The sequence below is a fragment of the Ambystoma mexicanum genome, chromosome 1p (genome assembly GCF_040938575.1).
Source record: "Ambystoma mexicanum isolate Mex_15411 chromosome 1p, UKY_AmexF1_1, whole genome shotgun sequence".
Classification (NCBI taxonomy): domain Eukaryota; kingdom Metazoa; phylum Chordata; class Amphibia; order Caudata; family Ambystomatidae; genus Ambystoma; species Ambystoma mexicanum.
In genome coordinates this window covers 1,052,735,436-1,052,754,438 of record NC_090921.1, presented here as the reverse complement: position 1 = coordinate 1,052,754,438, position 19,003 = coordinate 1,052,735,436, and the positions used below count along the sequence as shown (strand labels likewise).

The window sequence follows — 19,003 nt, the reverse complement described above, 5'->3', positions numbered from 1 at the left end:
ACACGTACAGCTTAATGCAATCATGTCCACTAAACCAACAATGATATATATAAAGGAAGAAGGAGAGTGGAGAGAAAAGGAAGAGAAACAGCTAGGTACCCAACCATATTAGAGGAAGCAAATGCAGATGTTCAGTGCCTTGCGCAAGACAATGACCCAACTGTTGGGGGTTCAAATATGCCGTACTCCATGGGTCACTTAGCGAGGGAAGGAGTCCAGCGCAGCTTGTGAGAGTCCAGTGCAAGGAGTGAGTGAAGGGTGTAAATCATGTTACAACTTGGGTTGAGTTCACAGTGATCTGTCATCTGATGGGTAAAAGGCTGTGTTTACTAGCGACTTCCATGATTCAAAGTTAAGCCCAAGATCCCCACCATGTCCATTTATGGAGCAGCCCCAAGCAGTGGTCTTGGATTTGCACCAACATTACATTTCGCTGAGCCATATTACAAAGAGTGGGCCTTTGCATGATATCCAGGTCATGGTTTGGCATCTCTTGGCTAATACGCAAGCCAGGTCCATAAATATAGAGATATGTTTATACTTACTAGTTCTGGAGTACGCTCCCAGTATGCACTCCAGCAGATTCCACTCATATCTTTTGATTCCTGAAATTTCACAGGTATGTTTAACTTGGGACCAAAACCTATGTACTACGTCACATTCCTAGAGCATGTGCATTAAATGGGCGTTCTCCCGACCACACCGGGGACAATTTGAAAGTGTGTCTTTTTTTAAACTTTGCAACTCTGAAAGGGGTCACATACGTTCGATGGAGCACACTGACCTGGATAAGTCTGAATCCTGCGTTGCACAACACATTTTTAAAATAACTAAGTGCCTATGCCCATTGCTCATCAGTGAGGACTGCCCCCAAGTCTGTATCCCATTGTGTCTTAAGCTTCATGAGCTTGGTTTTTGTGCTGTCTAAGAGGTTCCTGTACAGTCTAGATGCAGGCCTCCAGCTATCGTCTAGGTCGTACAGTAGTGCCAGAAGGGTATTTTGGTGCGGTTCTGCCGGCCAGTCCGACCAGGTAAATTTTCGCAAATTTAGTTATCCTTATATATCTTAGGAACTTCTCCCATGGGAGACCCTCTTTGTGCACGGGGTCCGTGAGTTCTCTATATGTTCTGTTTTCGTACATGTCTCGCCCGGTGGCAATACCCAATCCCTCCCAGTGCCTCACAGCTTTCAGTTCTTCTAGGTCCCCTTGCGTGTTGATCAAGATGGGTTTATTGGGGGAGTAGGGTCGCTGGAGCCTCAATATTTTTGTGATCTCATCCAGACCTATCTGGCCACTCTTACTAGCGACGGGTAAATTGCGTGTTAACTTCCGGGGTACCATAATACTTCCTTTAGGAGCACAGGGCTTCCCAAAGTACTAAGCATCTCATGTTCTGTGGTGGTTTCGTCTGACAACCATTTAGCAAAAAAGCTAAATTGTGCTGATAAATAGTAGTATTCCAGCCGTGGCAGATGGACACCTCTCTGCTCAAAGGGCAGGGACAGGGTGGGGATGGCCAGTCTGTGTCTCCTCGGGCCCTATAAGAAGGCTTTTAGTGTGCTCTCCAGTTCTTGAAAGAAGGGGGCTCCTGCATAGAATACAACATTGGTGAAGCAATATAGGAGCCTAGGTAAAATAATCATCTTCGTAATAGCCATCCCGGCCATGAGCGAGAAGGGCAGTTGGGACCAGAACACTATCGATCTTTTAACACCTTCCACCGCCCTTCATGTGTTCAGGTCATGTGTTCTTTCTGGAGAATGCGCGATTTGTATGCCCAGATACCTAAAAGAGTCATGTTCCCACTTCAAGCCCCATTCGAGTGCAAAGGTCTTTTTGGTGCCACTTAGTCCCGCTAGGGGGAATAGACATGATTTTTGCTTGTCGAAAGTAATCCCCAATAATCTGTCGAAGTCATCTAAAACCGCTAGGATAATGGGTAAATTGTGGTGCGGTTGGCACAGGTATAGCAGTACATCATCCATCTGCGTTTAATGAGCGCAGGTGTGTGGTGCCCCCTATGTGAATCCCCGCCTCCAGGTACTATTGTCTCATGTATGTAGCTATTGGTTGCAATGCTAATATGTACAGCATCGGCGAAAGCGGGCACCCCTGCCGGGTCCCCCTTTGTACGGGCCACTGACTCGATATGTGCCTGCCTGTCTTGACTCTAGCTTTAGGGGAAGTGTACAGTATTTTGACCCATCGTGTGAAAAATGGTCCAAACCAAAAGCCCATTAGCACAGCCTTTATCCACTCCCAATACACTGAATTGAAGGCTTTGATAGCATCTAGTGATGCTGCTATGTAGTGTTCTGAGCCACCTTGAGTTTGATCTATCACTTGTTGAAATCTATGCAGGTTTGATGTGGTGCTGCAACCCGGTACATACCCAGTTTGATCTGAGTGTATTAGTCCAGCAATGCACTGGTGAAGCCGGGTGGCTAGCATAGTGGTTAGTAATTTGACATCATAGTTGAGCATGGCCAGGGGGCGGTACAAATCACATGTGTCTGCAGGTTTACCCGGCTTAAGTATGGGTACCACACACGTTTCTCGCATAGTGTTTGGGAGTTCACCTATGTCAAAGGCTTTTTCGAAAACCTTCAATAGCGTCGGGCCAGTGAAGTTTGATACATTTTATAAAATTCTGCTGGGAGGCCGTTGCCTCCCAGCGTCTTGCCTGAAGCCAGTGTGATGATTGCTTTCTCCAGATCTAAAGGTTAAAAAGCAGATCTTGCTGACTAATGGTGAGGTGTGGAAGTTCTATCTTGGTGAAGGCTTCTGCAACGTCATCTGTTGGTACTTAGGTGGTGTGGCTATATAGTGTAGCGTAGTAAGTGGCAAATATGTCATTAATTGTTGACTGCGCCCTCCAAGGTTCTCTGCATTCATCTTGTAGGAGTGTAATTGGGACTTTAGGGTACTCTGTTCTGCATAGCCAGGCAAGCAGCTTCTCGGATTTGTCTCCCTCTGAGTGCACGCGTGCTGTCTTAGTGACATAGTCAAACTATGACAATTTCTCCCAAGCGACCTGGCAACATGACCGAGCTTCCCAAAGGGATCGCTTTACGGATGCCGCGTCTAGGTGCAGCTGCTCTAGTTCTTTGACCTTGGCCTCAGCAAGCTCAAGCTCTGCTCTTAACTGTTTACGTATGCAGCCTGCTCCCACAATGTTCTCGCCTCTGGTGACCACCTTTAAGGTTTCCCAGACTGTCCTCCCAACTATTCATGCTGCCAATGTTTTCTTTCAGGAATATATCTAATTTGATGCAGAGTTGCTCTCTGAAAGCAAGGTCTGTCAGTGCGTCTGTGGGCATGTGCCACGTCGGGACAGAGGTGTTATGCATCCCGCGGTCCCATGATACGATAAGTGGGGAATGGTCTGATATGGTGCGGCCCATGTACTGAGTGTTCACAAATTCATAAGCACTGCTGGTCAGTGCTTATCGCTATAGCGTTGTTAAGTGCTATCACGGCTGGGGGGAGACCGCCCTTAGGTGGTGTGGACCTGTCGCATTCTATGTCTCATACACAATTGAAGTCCCCACCCTAGATAAAGAATGCGTCTCTGTGTGGGGTCAGTCGTGTGCATAATGCCTGGATGTGTGCGGGTATCTCGTAAATAGGAAAATAAGAGTAAGAGTTAACTATGACCAGTTCTTTGTTACCCAGATAACCTCTGAGGATAATGTATCAGTCCTCTGGATCCTTTTCGTGATTCAGTAACTTAAATGGGAGTGAACTGTCAATCCAATGAGTATGGGGACCCATGCACCGTATCTCCCCAGCATTTCGCTACTGCTTCTTGCTCTGCCGCCGTCAGATGGGTTTCTTGTAGTAAGGCTATTGAAATCTTTTTGCGCTGAAGGTATGATCTGATTCTATTCCTGCGTATTTATGTGCTGAGGCCCCTCACATTCAATGTTGTGAACTTAATCTACGCCATAACTTGCTCGTGTTATTGCCATTACGGGGTCCTGGAATGTGGTGCCCTAGGCCCTATACATGCGTGGTGTCATGAGCCGTGCCTCACTGGACTCATATTCCGCGTGTATGTTAGCGCTGTATGGATCACATGACAGATAATATCTTGTGACCCTTTGACATTGTGTAGGTAATTGGGCAAATTGGGCAGTAGGCAGACTGACTTGGACAGACGGTTGGGTGTAAAGAACTAAACATAAACAACATGCCCCAAAACATGGGGTACAAACAATGCCCAACAGGTTTAACCTGTTCAGGCCATCTAGCGCCTACGTGCAAGTACGCTGTCAGCAGGCCCCGACTTTGTAGGTCGACAGTGTTGTTGTGTTGACCATCCGGATGAAACGGGGGGTGAGTTCCATGAGAGCTTGGTGGGCATGGTTGCAAGGTCCAGTGAAATAGCAACAATTTCCACGGCAGGTATTAGTGATCGCCTGGGTCTGCTTTGAGGGTGCCGGTCCAACCTCTGGTAAGATATAGTGCCAATTCTATGGGTGTGATCGTTGACAAGTAAGACTGTTGCCGGTCCTTCCCAAGTATCATGCTACAGCAGCGGGCCGCACTGTTCGTCAGTAGCTGCTGTTGAGGCGCCAGCTTTGTCATCTCGGAGTGGAGGATCATTGTGTGTGTCTATGTTGTTATGTTCCATCCACATCGTTACAGCCTCCGGGCTCTCAAAGAAGTGCAGCCTTCCGTCATGTATCACTTCCAATCTAGCTGGGTAAGTAAGCATATATTTGATCCCTTTCTGTCGTAGCCTAGCTCTGCTTGGGATATATATATTCCGTTGCTGTTGCACTAAAGGGGTGTAATCCGGTTACATGGTCATGTTTGAGCTGCCTCTCTGTATCTTCCCACCGTCTCTGGAGTATTGTAAAAGCACTTCCCGGTCTCTAAAGTTAAGGATTTTTGCAATTATAGGGCGAGGGTGTGATCCAGGTGGGTTTTTTTTTGTAGGGATCCGTGTGCCCTCTCAACTGCAAATCCCTGTGAACGTTTGCCAGGGCCAACCTCCTGCAGGAACAGACTCTCTATATAGGTTGTTGGGTACCTGCCCTCTGTGCCTTCCAATATGCCCAGAACCTTGACGTTATTTCTGCGGGAACTGCTCTCTGCATCTTCGGCTCTTTGTTCCAGGAAGCGGTTTTTGGACTCAAGGGATTTCATCCTGGTGGCTAGGTCGTCGGTGGTGGCAGAGTGTCTTTCAAACATGATTCTGTGATTGTGACCCACTCCACAGTAGACCGCACATCCTGACATAAAAGTTGCAATTCTAGCTTGACCTTGTCAATTCTGTGTTCTAGGGATGATCTCAAGGCCGCTATAGCTGCAGGTACTTTATCTTCCTGTGGGTCTGCCTGAGTGCCTTTGTCGACTATTCTTGTTTTACCTGCTATTGTAACTGGTGGCTGTGTCTTCCAGAGTCCCGCAAAGGAGTCCATGATAGTGCCCTTATGTTTATTTTTAGTCGGGACATGGTGTCTAGTCTTGAGGGACAGAGCGTGTGGTGCCAACTATGAGCCACCATCCCTTCCTCTTGGCTTTGAACTTGTCCTGGCACCTGATGCAGGTCTCAGAACCATGAGGCCCTGCCAGACCACTGAGAGTGAGTTACAGCTCAAGCTTGTCCCTGCTGTTGACTCTTTGTGCTGTGCCTCAGGCAGGCCAGGAGTTTCTAAGAGCAATGCCTTAGTCTAGTTGATGCTACAGTGAGCGAGCTGCAGCAGGCCTGGCGTGTTATGATTGATTGAGGTGCTGCGCAGGGCTTGCTGGCAGGGTAGTTCACTGTCGCAGAGATGCAGGTGATGGAGTTCCGTGGGGGGGCCTGGCTTAGGTGAAAGTCTTGGGATGCAACGTTGTGTGTTGCATGTCCCCCTTGCCTCTATGGGCCTCATTACGAGGTTCGAGGTAAGGGAAAAACGATGCTGATAAAGTATCCCTTCCTTTACCGCTCTGGTCCATTACGACCCACCAACCCGCTATTAGTGGTATCGTAAATAATGGTGCCTCTAATAGCGCCATGGGCACAGGCACGCAACCCCACATGCCGGCAATAGCGGCATGGCGTAAACAGGAGCTGAACACAAGTAATGTGGACATGCTAATAACGGCCTACAGAAGACAGAAAAGTACCTTACCGGCATGGAGCAAATGCTGCCATCGTGGACCACCCATAAACAGCCATGTGCAGTGTTCCCAACTGCCACAGGTGCACACAATCATCACAGGTGGAGGCAATATAGACTGGGCCAGCACAAAAGGAGCACACCCCACCCCTTCCCACACCCAGTCACACAAAAAAATGATTCCAATACTACTAGCAATGCTGGGAATGGAGGACATGATTGCAGTGGAACTCCAGCAACAACAACAACAACAACAACAGGCAGCACAGAGGAGACGCAGGAGGAGAAGGAGGGTGAGACAGGCACAGCCTGCAGCACCATTGCAGGCAGTTGTACGACACAGGCAGCCCCCAATCTCCCGAATCAGAGCCAATCCATTCAGCCTAACCCCTGAGCAGATCCACACCCTGTACCGTCTGGACCGGGACACCATCACCACCATTGTGGACATGATACAGAACAACATTACCAGCCTCATAGACATCCGTGCCGCCATCCCCCCTCTACTGAAGGTGGTGTCTATGCTCCACTTCCTGGCCACAGGCACCTACCAGCACACAGTAGGACAGATGCATGGCATATGATATGATATGGAATGGTATTTGTAACGCGCCTATACACATGTGTTTCAAGGTGCGAAACACATCATCACAACCATTATTCTCACGTATGCTGAACCAAGTGCTCGATGCCCTCCTGAAGCACACAGGCCAACAGATTTTCCTACCACAGCCCAGGAAATCTCCAACACCAAAGTTGGTTTCCATTCACTGGCTGGCATCCCTGGTTGCATTGGCGGCATCGACTGCACCCATGACGAATTGGTGGTCCCACATGCTATGGAGGCAGTGTACCGCAACCGTAAATTATACCACTCCATCAATGTGCAAATGGTATGTGACTCAAACAAGATCATCACACATTGTTGTGCCCGATTTCCAGGATCAACCCATGATTCAATGGTAATGCGGAACTCCACAATACCACACTACATGGAGCGACATGCAGGGCACAGAACCTGGCTACTCGGTGAGTTGCATGTCAGGGTCATGGCATCGCGATGTGGGTAGGTGATTGGGGGGTGAGATGCCTACTTCACCGGACTGAGATGCGGGGGGGGGGAGAGATGCCTACTTCACCGGGCTGAGATGGGGGGAGAGATGCCTACTTCACCAGGCTGAGTGAGGGGGGAGAGATGCCTACTTCACCGGGCTGAGATGGGGGGAGAGATGCCTACTTCACCGAGCTGAGATGGGGGAGGAGAGATGCCTACTTCACCGGGCTGAGATGGGGGGGAGAGATGCCTACTTCACCTGGATGAGAGTACCTGAGAGGACGGACCATGCTCATACCCCAAAGCAGGCCAGACTGGACCTGACACCTGACCCCAAAATGCAAGACGTAAGCTGCCCTACCATGATAATGATGCAGTGCTACAACCATTCCATAGCCATCAACATGTACACTGCACATAATCAGACCGTAGCCCCCGCAACATAATGCAGCGACAAGGAATTAGTATGGCCAATGCACAGCACCAAATACCATCATCAAATAGGACAGTTGACCATTACTGCGTACAAAGGAGTCACATGAGGGCAAAATACATGAACACACCCCTACACCAACACAGAGGTCCACCAAAACAGCATGTCAACATCTGTCGTGCAGAGTGAGATCATCATGAGTCTACCATGAACGGTGACTTGGTGAAAGCATACAATTGACTACACATCACCCAGATCATGGGAACAACCGGCGTGGTCTACCACAGTGCATGAGCACTCACAAGGAATAGGACACCCCTGCGCCCACTAGACGATGCCACACACACCTGTCGATCAGATGAATTCACACATTGCAGTTATATCATGAGGCTCTATTCATGCATGGATATGTGGGTGCAAACAGGAAATAAAGGCATGCTATGGTGTCATTGATACAGGTCCCATATGATGTGATCACTTACACATAACCATTGTTGCACACATGCAGGTGATGCAGGCTATCCCTTGAAGAGGTGGCTCCTTACCCCAGCCCGGAACCCGCAGAACAGGCACGAAGAGGACTACAATCGTGCGCATACACGTACCCGTGTGGTGATTGAGCAGACATTTGGCCTTTTGAAGGCACGGTTTCGCTGCCTCAGCAGGTCTGGTGGGCACTCCTGTACGGGCATGAGAAGGTGGGCAAGATCGTCATGGCATTTGTCATGCTACACAATATGTGCATCAGACGGAATGTGCCTCTGCCCCTCACGCTGAACTGCAACCACCTGACAATGAGGATGAGAAGGGTGGAGATGGGGCTGCACTTCAGGGAGGCAGCGATGCACAGGAGGGACTTGCCGTGTGTCAGACTTTGATTAACCAATGTTTCTAGCACACATGGATGCGGAGTGTGACATGGAGGTGGGACTCAGGGGACTGGTCTGTCAGGGACACGGACACTGTAGACTGTTCACCAATAAAGCACACGTACACAATAAGCAATGTCCGCTCATGTGAATTCTGATTTCACAACAGGTGTATTGAAGAAATATAACATATTAAGTGCACAAGCCCTCCACCCCACACACCCTCTCCCCTTCCCCCCTCAACTTCCCCACACACTCTCTCCCCTCTCCCCCCTCAACTTCCCCACACATAGTGTGCACTTGCATGCACCATTAGTCTTCAGGAGTTCGGAATGGCAGGCTGCACCTACACCCCTTTTCCAGTGGCAGCATCGGGTGGACTCCTGTCTGACCTGCGCAAATTCCGGGCCAGACCGACGCAGGGGGCTGGTCTGTCTGGAGCTGGCATTTGAGGAGGTGCCTGATGTTTCAACCACCTGTGTGGGACGCAGGGCCTCCAATGCAGCCACCATTTGGGTGAGGACCTGCCTCACAGCCGCCAGTTCGCTACATATGTCTTTGGAGGTGGACTCGATTGCAGATTTGAGGGATGCTGCGCATTCCCTTATTTCCTCCCTTGCCTGGCCACATTCGGTGATGTGCTGGGTCAACAGCCCTGTCAGCTCCTCCTGGCACTGTTGTATTGCCCTGATCCCCTCCTGCCTGTCTAGGACACTGGCGGATGTTGATGGTGTATGCAGAATGGTTGGGGCCTCATGCATGCTCCCCTTGGGCTGAAGCTCCCTGGCCAGGACTCCACCGCGGACAGCTCATGGCTGCTGGCATACTAATTGCTGGGTGGGGAGAGTTGGGGTGACTGCTGGGGGCCTGTAGCAGTAGGTGGTCTGGGTGTCCGAGTGTGTTGTCCATTATCTGACACAGCTGCCGTGGCAGCTGTCTCCCCAACAGTACTGCTTGCAGTGGATACCGTGCCTTCAGCCACTGGCTCCTGTGTGGATGTGGCTGGTGTGGGTGCTGTGGTGGAGTCCCTAATGCAAATTTGTGCTGTAGGTTCCTGGGTTGTGTTGGGCTTGCGCAGTAGTGCAGGTTGCCCTCTTCTCCTGGATGTTGAGGGACGGTTTGCTGGCTCCATGCCCCTGGACTTCTTGGCAGGTGTCGCAGCATCCTCCCTGGGGTCCTGATCTTCACTCTCAGATTGTGTGCCTGTGGGGGACCAAGAGAGGGAGACAATTAGTGATGGGTCTACATGCATCAGGCATGCATTGGGGAGCTGCATTTCTATGGAATGGCAGGTAATTGGCGTTGGGGTAGTGACATACGGGTTGCTTGCCTTTTGGGTGGGTCATTCAGGGATGCATCTGGGATGAAACATATATAGGGTGCATCATGCATGTGGACAAGATGGTGCTGCGCACTGCCTGTAGGCAGTCTTGCGACCATGTGTGTGGTGGACCCTGCTTTGCATCATTGCACTGTCAGTTCAGGGGGACATCATCGTGTTATTCTTTACAATGGTTGGGACACCTACCCATCAGCCGATGACGGGGCTCCACGCTCCATGTCCCCCACTCCCTCGATTGCCTCCATCCCGATGGGGGAGGCAGCGCCACCACCTGTTGGCATCCCCTGGCTACGGTCAGCAGTGATGATGTTACGAACGCCACCTCCACCCATATCTCTTTTTTCTGCATCACTGCAGGTTGCCACATGTCATTTGAGAAGACAACATCCCCATCTTCTGCCAAGGTATCTGCCAGCATGTTGAGCTCCTTTTCTGAGAAGCGCTCCTTGCGCAAGCACGCAGCACCTTTTTTTAGTGCCTTGGGCATTGTAATATGCTGCAAGTATATGTTGGGACAGGTGTGGTGGTGATATGGGTCCTGGTTACAGAGGATGGGAATGGATTGTGTTTTTAAAGATGGCCGCCGTGCTCTTTCCCGTTCCTGTGCGGTGACGCTACTTCCGGTTCCGCTTATTAGCGGTTACCGCTATTAGCGGTAACCGCTATCAGCGGTGACCGCTAATGCCGGTGGCATGGATGGCGGTGGAGCTATCTGCGCTTCGCACCATGCTGGTAAGAGCAATTTTACAGCCTTTAACGGCAGCGTGGTAAGGTCGTTACCGGCAAGGCGCAAAGCTCGTGCCCGCGTACTCGTAATCGCCCTCTAATAGCGGGCTTGGAGCAACACGGACACGGTATTTGCTGCATGCCAGTAAGGGCAGTTACTTACCTCCAACCTCGTAATGAGGCCCAATATGTTTCTCTTGCCACAGCGTCCTCAGTTGCTCAACAGAGCTGCAGAAGCACTTGCAGCAGAAAACTCCAGCTTTGGTTGGTGGCTGTGCAAGAACAGTGTCCACCGGGGTCACTAGCCTACTGACCTGCACTCCTATGCCCCCAGCTACTGCTGAGGCTCCTAGGTGTGCTCATCTAAGGGTCAGTGCAGAGGGGCTGGGGGGGTACCAGTATCTGTAGGCCACAGTCAGAGGTTGAAGATCTTGCTATTTCAATTTTCTTCCTTCAGTCGCCTCCCCCGCTGCCTCCACACTGTGTATGGGCGCAGGCCGACTCCAGCCGCAGTGCAAGGCTGAGAGCAGGTGTGCACCTCGGTGGGGGGAGAGGCCCGAACAGGGGAACGTGCGCTTCCTTCAATCGGCAAGCGTTAGACTACAGCCATCGCTGCGACGCTAATGAGGGCGGCAGTGCATGAGCTCTCTTTCTAGTGCGTCCCCCGCGGTGTCGCTTACCGAGTTCTCGTAGTGTGCACCGACAGTACCGGTTCCATGAGCGTTCCCAATTGTTCAAGGCAGCGTGTCTGTGCACCATTGTACCTAAGGCTTAGGGTCCTCAATGCTCGTCGTTGTGCGCTCCAGTCTGATGTCCTCCTTATGGGAGGCACGTCTGGTGGTGCTCCCTTCTGCATTCCGCATGCAGTGCTGTCCCCCATTCTGCCTTGCAGGATTGTGCCGATTCCACCACAGTCCCTTGGAGCCTGCCGCACAACGCCCCACACACCAGCAGCAGGGCCTGCTCCTCCTCCATGTCAGGTCAGCTCAGGGGCGGCACACAACCGCTGCGCAGCTGGCCCCCAGTCACGTCCACAGGGCAGGGTAGGCCGCCCCTGGTCTTAGCTTTCGTATCTCCACTATGCTGCCACAGGTGCAGCCACCCTGTATCACGCTGCTACGCACACCAGCACCCCTCAGCTGGACTGCGTATGCCAGCCACCATTTTTGCCTGGCACCGAACTTTGCATATGTGGGCCTACCTCCTGCGCTCCCCCAGCCACACGTCCGTCGAAGATAAACACCCTCTGCCTCATTTGAAATCACTGGGGTGCCTGGGACGCTGGTCCCCCCTTTCCAACACAACTTTTTCTATTCTCCCAGACCTTGCACCAATGATCACCATTAATGTTTGCTATTGATTGGGAATGCAACTTGCAATTTAAATACATTTTGAGGGTGAGGAACCTGTTTAATCTAAAATCACATAATCTTTTCCAAATTGTGTGATTCTATTTATTTTTGTTCAGTGTTTTTTTTTAATTGTTTCTTTGAAGCCCACAAAAGTGGTTCTTCCCTTCCCATTGCCTTGACGATTGCACAATGCGTGAAGAAAAATAGACAATTAACCTATGGTACAATGATCTATTCTTCCAATATGCTGTTGCCAACAATATTATGCCCAATGCGTCCAAATCCCAGGTTCTTGTCTTCTCCAGAAGAACTAAGGTGCAGTTGTATGAGTGGATTATGTGTCAGGAACAAGTCAACCAGGTTAAGGCAGTCACTTATCTTGGCTACAAACTTACCAATAGGGCTAGCCTTGAATTTTGGAAATCTGGCCTACTTGATAAAGCCTCTAAACTTAAAATTCAACTAAAATTTCTGAGGCAGAAAGTATGCAAATTCTCCTTACTTCCTATAAGACGTTATTATCTTGCTAAAATTGAGCCCATTCTCCTCTATGGTGTGGACCTTTCCACTCATGATATGGGCCCTACCCTAAATGTCATACAAGGAAAACTCTGGAAGGAAATGTTGCGTTTGTCATTGGCCGTGCCCAATGCGGTTAAACGACGTCAGCTCTGTTTAATATCTCTTTAAGCAAGGTATGTGTGGGAACAGCTAAGTACATTTAGGAAAATAAGTGACCCTTTGAAAAACACACTGTATGAAACGCTTTCTGTGGTTATGCATGCTGATTCTGTCCCTTCAATGCAGGAGTTCCCATCTAGAATGTATTTGGCCCTGGTTTTTTTTTTTAGGGGTTACGGGGGAAAATCTTATTCAACGACCAGGCATAGTGAAGAGAACTCCCTTTAGGGCAGACTGGGTTGAGACTGCCGATCGTATTGCCACCTATTCGACCTACAGGGAATATTAGAATTTTGGGCATGATATTTATTTATTTATTCATTTATTTATCTGGATTTATTAAGCGCCCAGCAGCCCGGGGGTATTGTGGCGCTGTTACAGAATATTGAACTTGGTGCATGATATTGACAGTGGTTACAGGCAAAAACGTGTATTATTACAATAAAAAAGGAAAGGGTGTTCCGTGGTTACAGTGCAACAGTGTGGGAGGCAATAAAGGATGGTACACGGTTTAGTTGAACAGTTTTGTGTTTAGTGCTTTTCTGAATGTGAAGAGGGATTCTTTGTTTCTAAGACTGGGCGGAAGAGAGTTCCAGGCTTTGGGGGCTAGGACTTCAAAGCTGGTTCCACCGGCTTTGGCTCTGTTGAAAGTTGGGATTGAGATTTGGTTTGAGTATTTGTTGAGTTTAGGTTGTGGTTGGCGCTTGGTGTATTCTCTCTACTAAATAGGCTGGTGCTGTCTCGGCAAGGCATCTGTGTGTGATTGTGAGGGCTTTGAAGGTTATGTGCTCATTGATCGGGAGCCAGTGGGCATCTTTTCTTGCCTGGAAGATATGTTCTCTCTTGGGGATGCTGAGGGCTGCTCTAAGGGCATTGTTTTGTGCAATTTGCAGTCTGTTGATGTTGTTTGTGGAAGAGCCAAGACGCAGGATATTGCAGTAATCCAGTTTTGCTCCAATTGTGGCTCTAGCAATGTTTAGGCAGTTCTTTGGCAATAGGTAAGGTTTCACTGCATTTATGATTTTTGAAGTGAGCGCTGCTGAGGATGAAATGGCGCTGACTTGCCTATTCATGGAAAGAGTGGAATCCAGGTAGACGCCTAGGGTTTTTACTGCAAATGAGGTAATGATAACTGTGTCTTCGATGAAGAAGGAGTTATATGAGTTGTCTAGTCTTTTATGGGCTTCTTTGGGCCTACTAACAGTATTTCATTTTTTTTCCCCATTTAGGCATAGGTCATTGGCTGCCATCCAGGCCTGGATGCGGGCATATATGTCTTGGAGGGTGTTGAGGTCTTGCTCGTAGTTGCCTGTTAGTGGGACTAGAATTTGTGTGTCATCATCATAGTTTGTAAAGGCTATGCCAAATTCTTCTCGGTCACTGAAGAGGGGGAGGGTGAAGAGATTGTAGAGTGTAGTGGAGGTACACAAGCCTTGTGGGGCTCCACAGTCAATGGGTGAAGGGATGGCAGATGCTTCATCAGAGAAGACTCTCATCGCTCGACCATCCAAGAAGGAGGTAATCCAAGCAGTGGCTTCTTGGGAGAAGTGGGCTGTGACAGTCAGATGTCTGCAGAGGATCTTGTGATCAACCAGATCAAAGGCCACTGAGAGGTCTAGGAGTAGGAGTGATGTTTTCCCTTTGTCAAGCTGACTCTGCGCCATGGCAGGGGCGGAACCCTGATTGCCTTTTTCCTAGGATGTTGTGTGTTTCTAGGTAGGACTGAATCTGTAAGTATGCAGCCTTGTCTAGAATTTTCGACAGGAATGGCACAGTGGTAAGAGAATGTATACCCCTTTATCTCCAAAGTTTTCCATGTATGAAGGGTTGACTGCGCTACATGTGGTTTAGGCTTAACCAGATGCCTGTTCTTGAAAGGTTTAGGCATTGGAATAATTCTACGAAAATGCTGGCACTCAATCATCTTGAGAACCAATGTAGATTCTGTGGTGTTAAAGATTCTTGCGAGACTTTGAGACACATAGTTACCATGTGTCCTTACTTTGATGCTAAGCATCTGGGGAGCTTCAAGGACAGATTTGACAGTGATTCAGAAGTCTCAACAAATCTTTTCTGGTGCAGTTTTATGTGGGGCACGAATATGTCTTTGATCTTGGCCCTAAATGTGTTTTTGAAGCTGGTAACTATAGAACTGGATAAAAAGAATCTTGTTACTTGATGAGCTACTACTAGATCTACTGATTGATTATGGCAATAATATATGATTCATTTTTTTGTACTTAAATGTGTATTTACTATGATGTATGTCGAAAACCTTTGTGGTTGTTATATTTTAATATTTTAAGTTTAATTAGATATTATAAGAGATTTTTATTTTTTTATTTTCCTTTCCTTTCTTTCTTTTTTTCTAATTTCTAATTTATATATTTTTGTATATCTTGTGCAAGGTTTTTTGTAAACTAAGAACACAATAATAAAAATAAAAAAATGTTTTTAAAAAATGATCTTTTTCCTTTATCCCACAGTCACCTTTATCATTTTTACTATTTTTTTCACTCGGCTAGCGGCACTTAGGCACAGGAATTACATTTGTTGCAAACAAGTGCATCTTTACTTTGAGTGTAAATTGCTGCCATAATTGGTTATCCATTTATTATGTATACCCCGAAACCCTTTGGTTAATGATGCACACTCTACAAATGCATTAAAACAATCTTTGAGTGTACATTACATATATCAGGTACATATGATACTGTAATTATGTCTGATCTGATTAACATACAGGCTCCCTAATTGCATGTATGTCACACTATTCATATTTATGTGAAAAATGAAGCACTGAACTTCAGGGGGAGAGACGTACCTATGTGCTTGTAACACAATGCATTTTGCAAACCAAGGCATATGGTGCAATCTTTGGGGACATTATTACTTCTAGGGGTGGTATGTACAATCGGTCATTACCAGGCAGCACATCTTATGGTGTAGTGCAGTTTGAAGTTGACTTTCTGCATGCTCAATGAATGCTCTCTTTTGAAAGATGGGTTTATCTGTACCCCTAACTTCTTCTCTGTTCTCAGGCAGACTTGACGGTGGAGCAGAGCGTGGAAGGCATTGTTAATATGCTGGATGGTCTCAATGAAAGCCATAATGGGGTCCTCATCGACTGGAATGGGAAGACTATCCCCTGGTGATGGGACAACACTTCAGAGCAACCCTACAAGAAGGAATGTTTCCCATGCGTCTGCTTTAATAAATATGTTTTCTAAGCAAAAAATACTTTACCTGAGTTGACTTTCAGATGCACCTCCTCAAAGGTATTCTCCCTTTCCTCACCTTCTCCCAGAAACACAATGTATTCAGAGCTCTGGTCCTCTCCAGACTGGACTACTGCAACAGCTTCTTCCTTAATCTGCCTAACTCCTCCCTTTGCCCCCTTCAACGTATCCAGAATAGGACTGCAAGACTCATCCTTGGCCTCAAGCCCCTGGACTGCAACTCGCCAGCCCAAAAATCTCTCCACTGGCTCACAGTTGCTGCGAGGATCAAGTTCAAGACCCCCTGCATCATACACAAGGCTTTCTGGGGTCTGGGACCCCGCTACATCCAACTCTTTCTCCCTAAATATCGCCCTGCTAGCTCCAACTCTCTGCAGATCAGATGTTTTTCCAAGCAGAGAGTGGGAGGTAGATCTCTCCTTCGCAGGTGCCTCGCTCTGGAATGGTCTCCCTGCCCCTCTCAGACTTGAGCCGGATCTCCTTAAGTTCCGGAAGCTTCTCAAGACCCTCCCTTTCTCTTCCTCCTTCCCTCTCCCCCTTCCCAGCTAATGTCCTACTCTGCGTTTTTTTGACTGGCTTCCGGGTTCCTTTAGATTCTTACAGGGCACCAGGCCCTCCTCGATCAGTCTACCCCTGCACTTGTTCTCTCCTCTGGCCCCCTGCCCCCTAACCTACAATTGCCCTTCCTGGATACCTCCCCCTGCACTAGCCTGGCTGGGCTTGCACCCATGAGCCCTTCCATCTCATCACTCACACTTAGCACGTGGACTTCTTCCCCTGCACTCTCTGCATTCCCTGGCACTTGTCCATCTGGCCTCCCCTCGGCACTCGTATAATCCATGGGCCCTTCCGCCCTCACCTGCACTTTCTCCCCCGCACATCTTGTTACTGCACTTGCACGATACGAATGACATAAGGACTAGTAGGATCGTTTTTGTTTTTCTTCATCCCTGTCCCCCCACCCCTCTTGTCATGTTGCACCTTGAAACACCTTTGCTGTATAGGCATATTATAAATACCCAATAAATAAAAAATAAATAAAATACATTGACATCACAAATCTGCTTCATTTTGACACCTCAGGTTTTCATTAGAAAATATGTATTTACTTTTTTCTTCAGGCCCCTAAGTGAGCAGTTGAATACTGTTTGTATTCAGTTAGTCTTGCATTTGTTTGTGACTCTGAAACCCAGAGGTTAATTTTTAAAGTAAATGCAATGAATAGTGATGAGTATTGAATTTGTTGTGCTCTCCACATGGGGAGAAATAATTGGCTATGAGGAGCTCACTGGATAGGGTGACCAGATTTTCAATATAACTAAACGGGACTGCCACAAACATAAAAGTAGAACTATCCCATACCTGTCCACCCCACAAGGCGCTCACCCTAATATCCTTGCCCCCCCCCACCCTAGTGATCACACATTAAATAATAATTTCTATTTCCAGCACTGCTTTATATAAACTGTGTAGATTTGGCTGTAAATGTAAGCCTGTGAAAAACAAAGGAGTCTTTGCTTTTATAGCTATTAGAGGCCTTGGATATATATCTGGCACCCAGCTAGTCTTGTGACACAATCAGTTAGTGCTTCTCGCTGTCACTTAAAAGATTGGGGTTTCGAGACCATTGTGGGATAAAGTGCAAAATGTATTTGCTTTATACATAGTATGTTGAATTGTTGGAGCTCACCCTCCCTGTCCCCAAAACCAGGACAGGGTTTTTAATCTATAAAAACTCTCTGGACAGGGGGCCCAGTTCCGGGACAGTCCTGGAAAAATCGCGACGTCTGGTCACCCGATCTCTGGATGAACTTCACTCTGATCAGTAAAGATGATTCCTGTGGTTATTGTGGTGTTGTCATCCACCTCTGTCACGTGGGAAGGTACACGGGGCAACGGGAAGGAGAGGTACGGGGAGAGGGAACAAACATCAGTCCTGAGAAGTGTGTAGAGAAATTAAGATGTGTTTGAAGAGTCTCCTACCTCCGCCTCTTTATGTGTGTGAGTGACCACTGGGCCGGAGGGCAGGATCGAAGTTAGCACAACTCGACATTGGCGATGAGGCGGAACGAAACACGGCCGTGCCAGCAGAATCCTTCCGGCGCTCTGTGCTCATGGTCTTCCAAGTGCCATTCGAGCCGTGGGCCATGGCCCTGTGGAGTTGTGACGGTAAGGCAAGGCGGGTGGGAGCGGGAAGGCTCCCTGCCAACTGGCCAGCTCCCTCCAGGAATCCGAGTGAGGCACAGCACGTACCCGCCGATGGCAACAAAGACATCTGCGGGTGGAGCACGTCGGCTCCCCGTGCTCCGGACAGGCAGACACAGATTACCGCCCAACGACAACGACACACTGGTGGGTGGAGCAAGTCGGCTCCCCACACTCTGGGCGGATCTCCTGCCAAAAGCGAGCAAGATATCGGTGGGTGGAGCACATCGGCTCCCCACACTCAGGGCAAATCTTCCCGCCAACAACAGCAACATATCGGTGGGAGGAGCACAGCAGGTCCCCACACTCCGGGCGGACTTCCCACCAACAGCAACAATAAGCAGTAGAGGCACAACACTCCTGCTCTCATCATCGCAGGTAATCTCGTGCAGGACACGCCCCCTGCTCGAGATTTTAGGCGCAAATATTGAAAATATACAAACAAATGTGTGCACCTGTTTCACATCCAAGGCAAGACACTTTGAGCCATAACCACGTCAAGGGCCAGAAGACGGCCCAAGAACCGGCATATAAAGCACACAGCTGCAGCTGTAGAAGAAGCAAAGCTCCCTGCTCCCACTATCCCAAACAGGACACAAACTTGATCCCCGACCAGCTACAAACAGTAAGTCCACACCTCAGCAAACATTGACATGGTGGATGATTCAGGGGAGGACTCATTAACTGTATAAGTAACACCTGCCCGGGTAGCATGCACAAGGATGACTGACGGACTAATATCTCATTTGCCTTCTGATTTTGATCTCAGTGACACCGGCACACTAGGGCCAAGGTGGAAGAAATGGCTAAGAGATTTTGAAGTGTGCCTCAAAGCAGTAGGCCCACTGGAGGGTGAAAGAAAACACAGTCTACTCACCCATGCCATAGGGTCCAATGTGAGAGATATTCTAGAAGAACTCCCTGAAGACAACATAGACTCCTACAATAACCTCAAAGTAACCCTCACAGATTACTTCATGCCACACA

At 48.6% G+C, this 19,003-nt stretch overlaps 1 protein-coding gene across 1 annotated transcript in view; it reads left to right on the top strand.

Moving 5' to 3' along the window:
- LOC138447935 (uncharacterized) overlaps positions 1-16,826 on the top strand; it is a 185,861-nt gene extending 169,035 nt beyond the window's left edge. Inside the window, exon 8 of the mRNA XM_069604462.1 lies at positions 15,614-16,826. Coding sequence (XP_069460563.1) covers positions 15,614-15,727 — 114 coding nt within the window. The 3' untranslated portion in view covers positions 15,728-16,826. The remainder of the gene's footprint in view (positions 1-15,613) is intronic.
- The last annotated feature ends 2,177 nt before the right edge of the window (positions 16,827-19,003 follow it).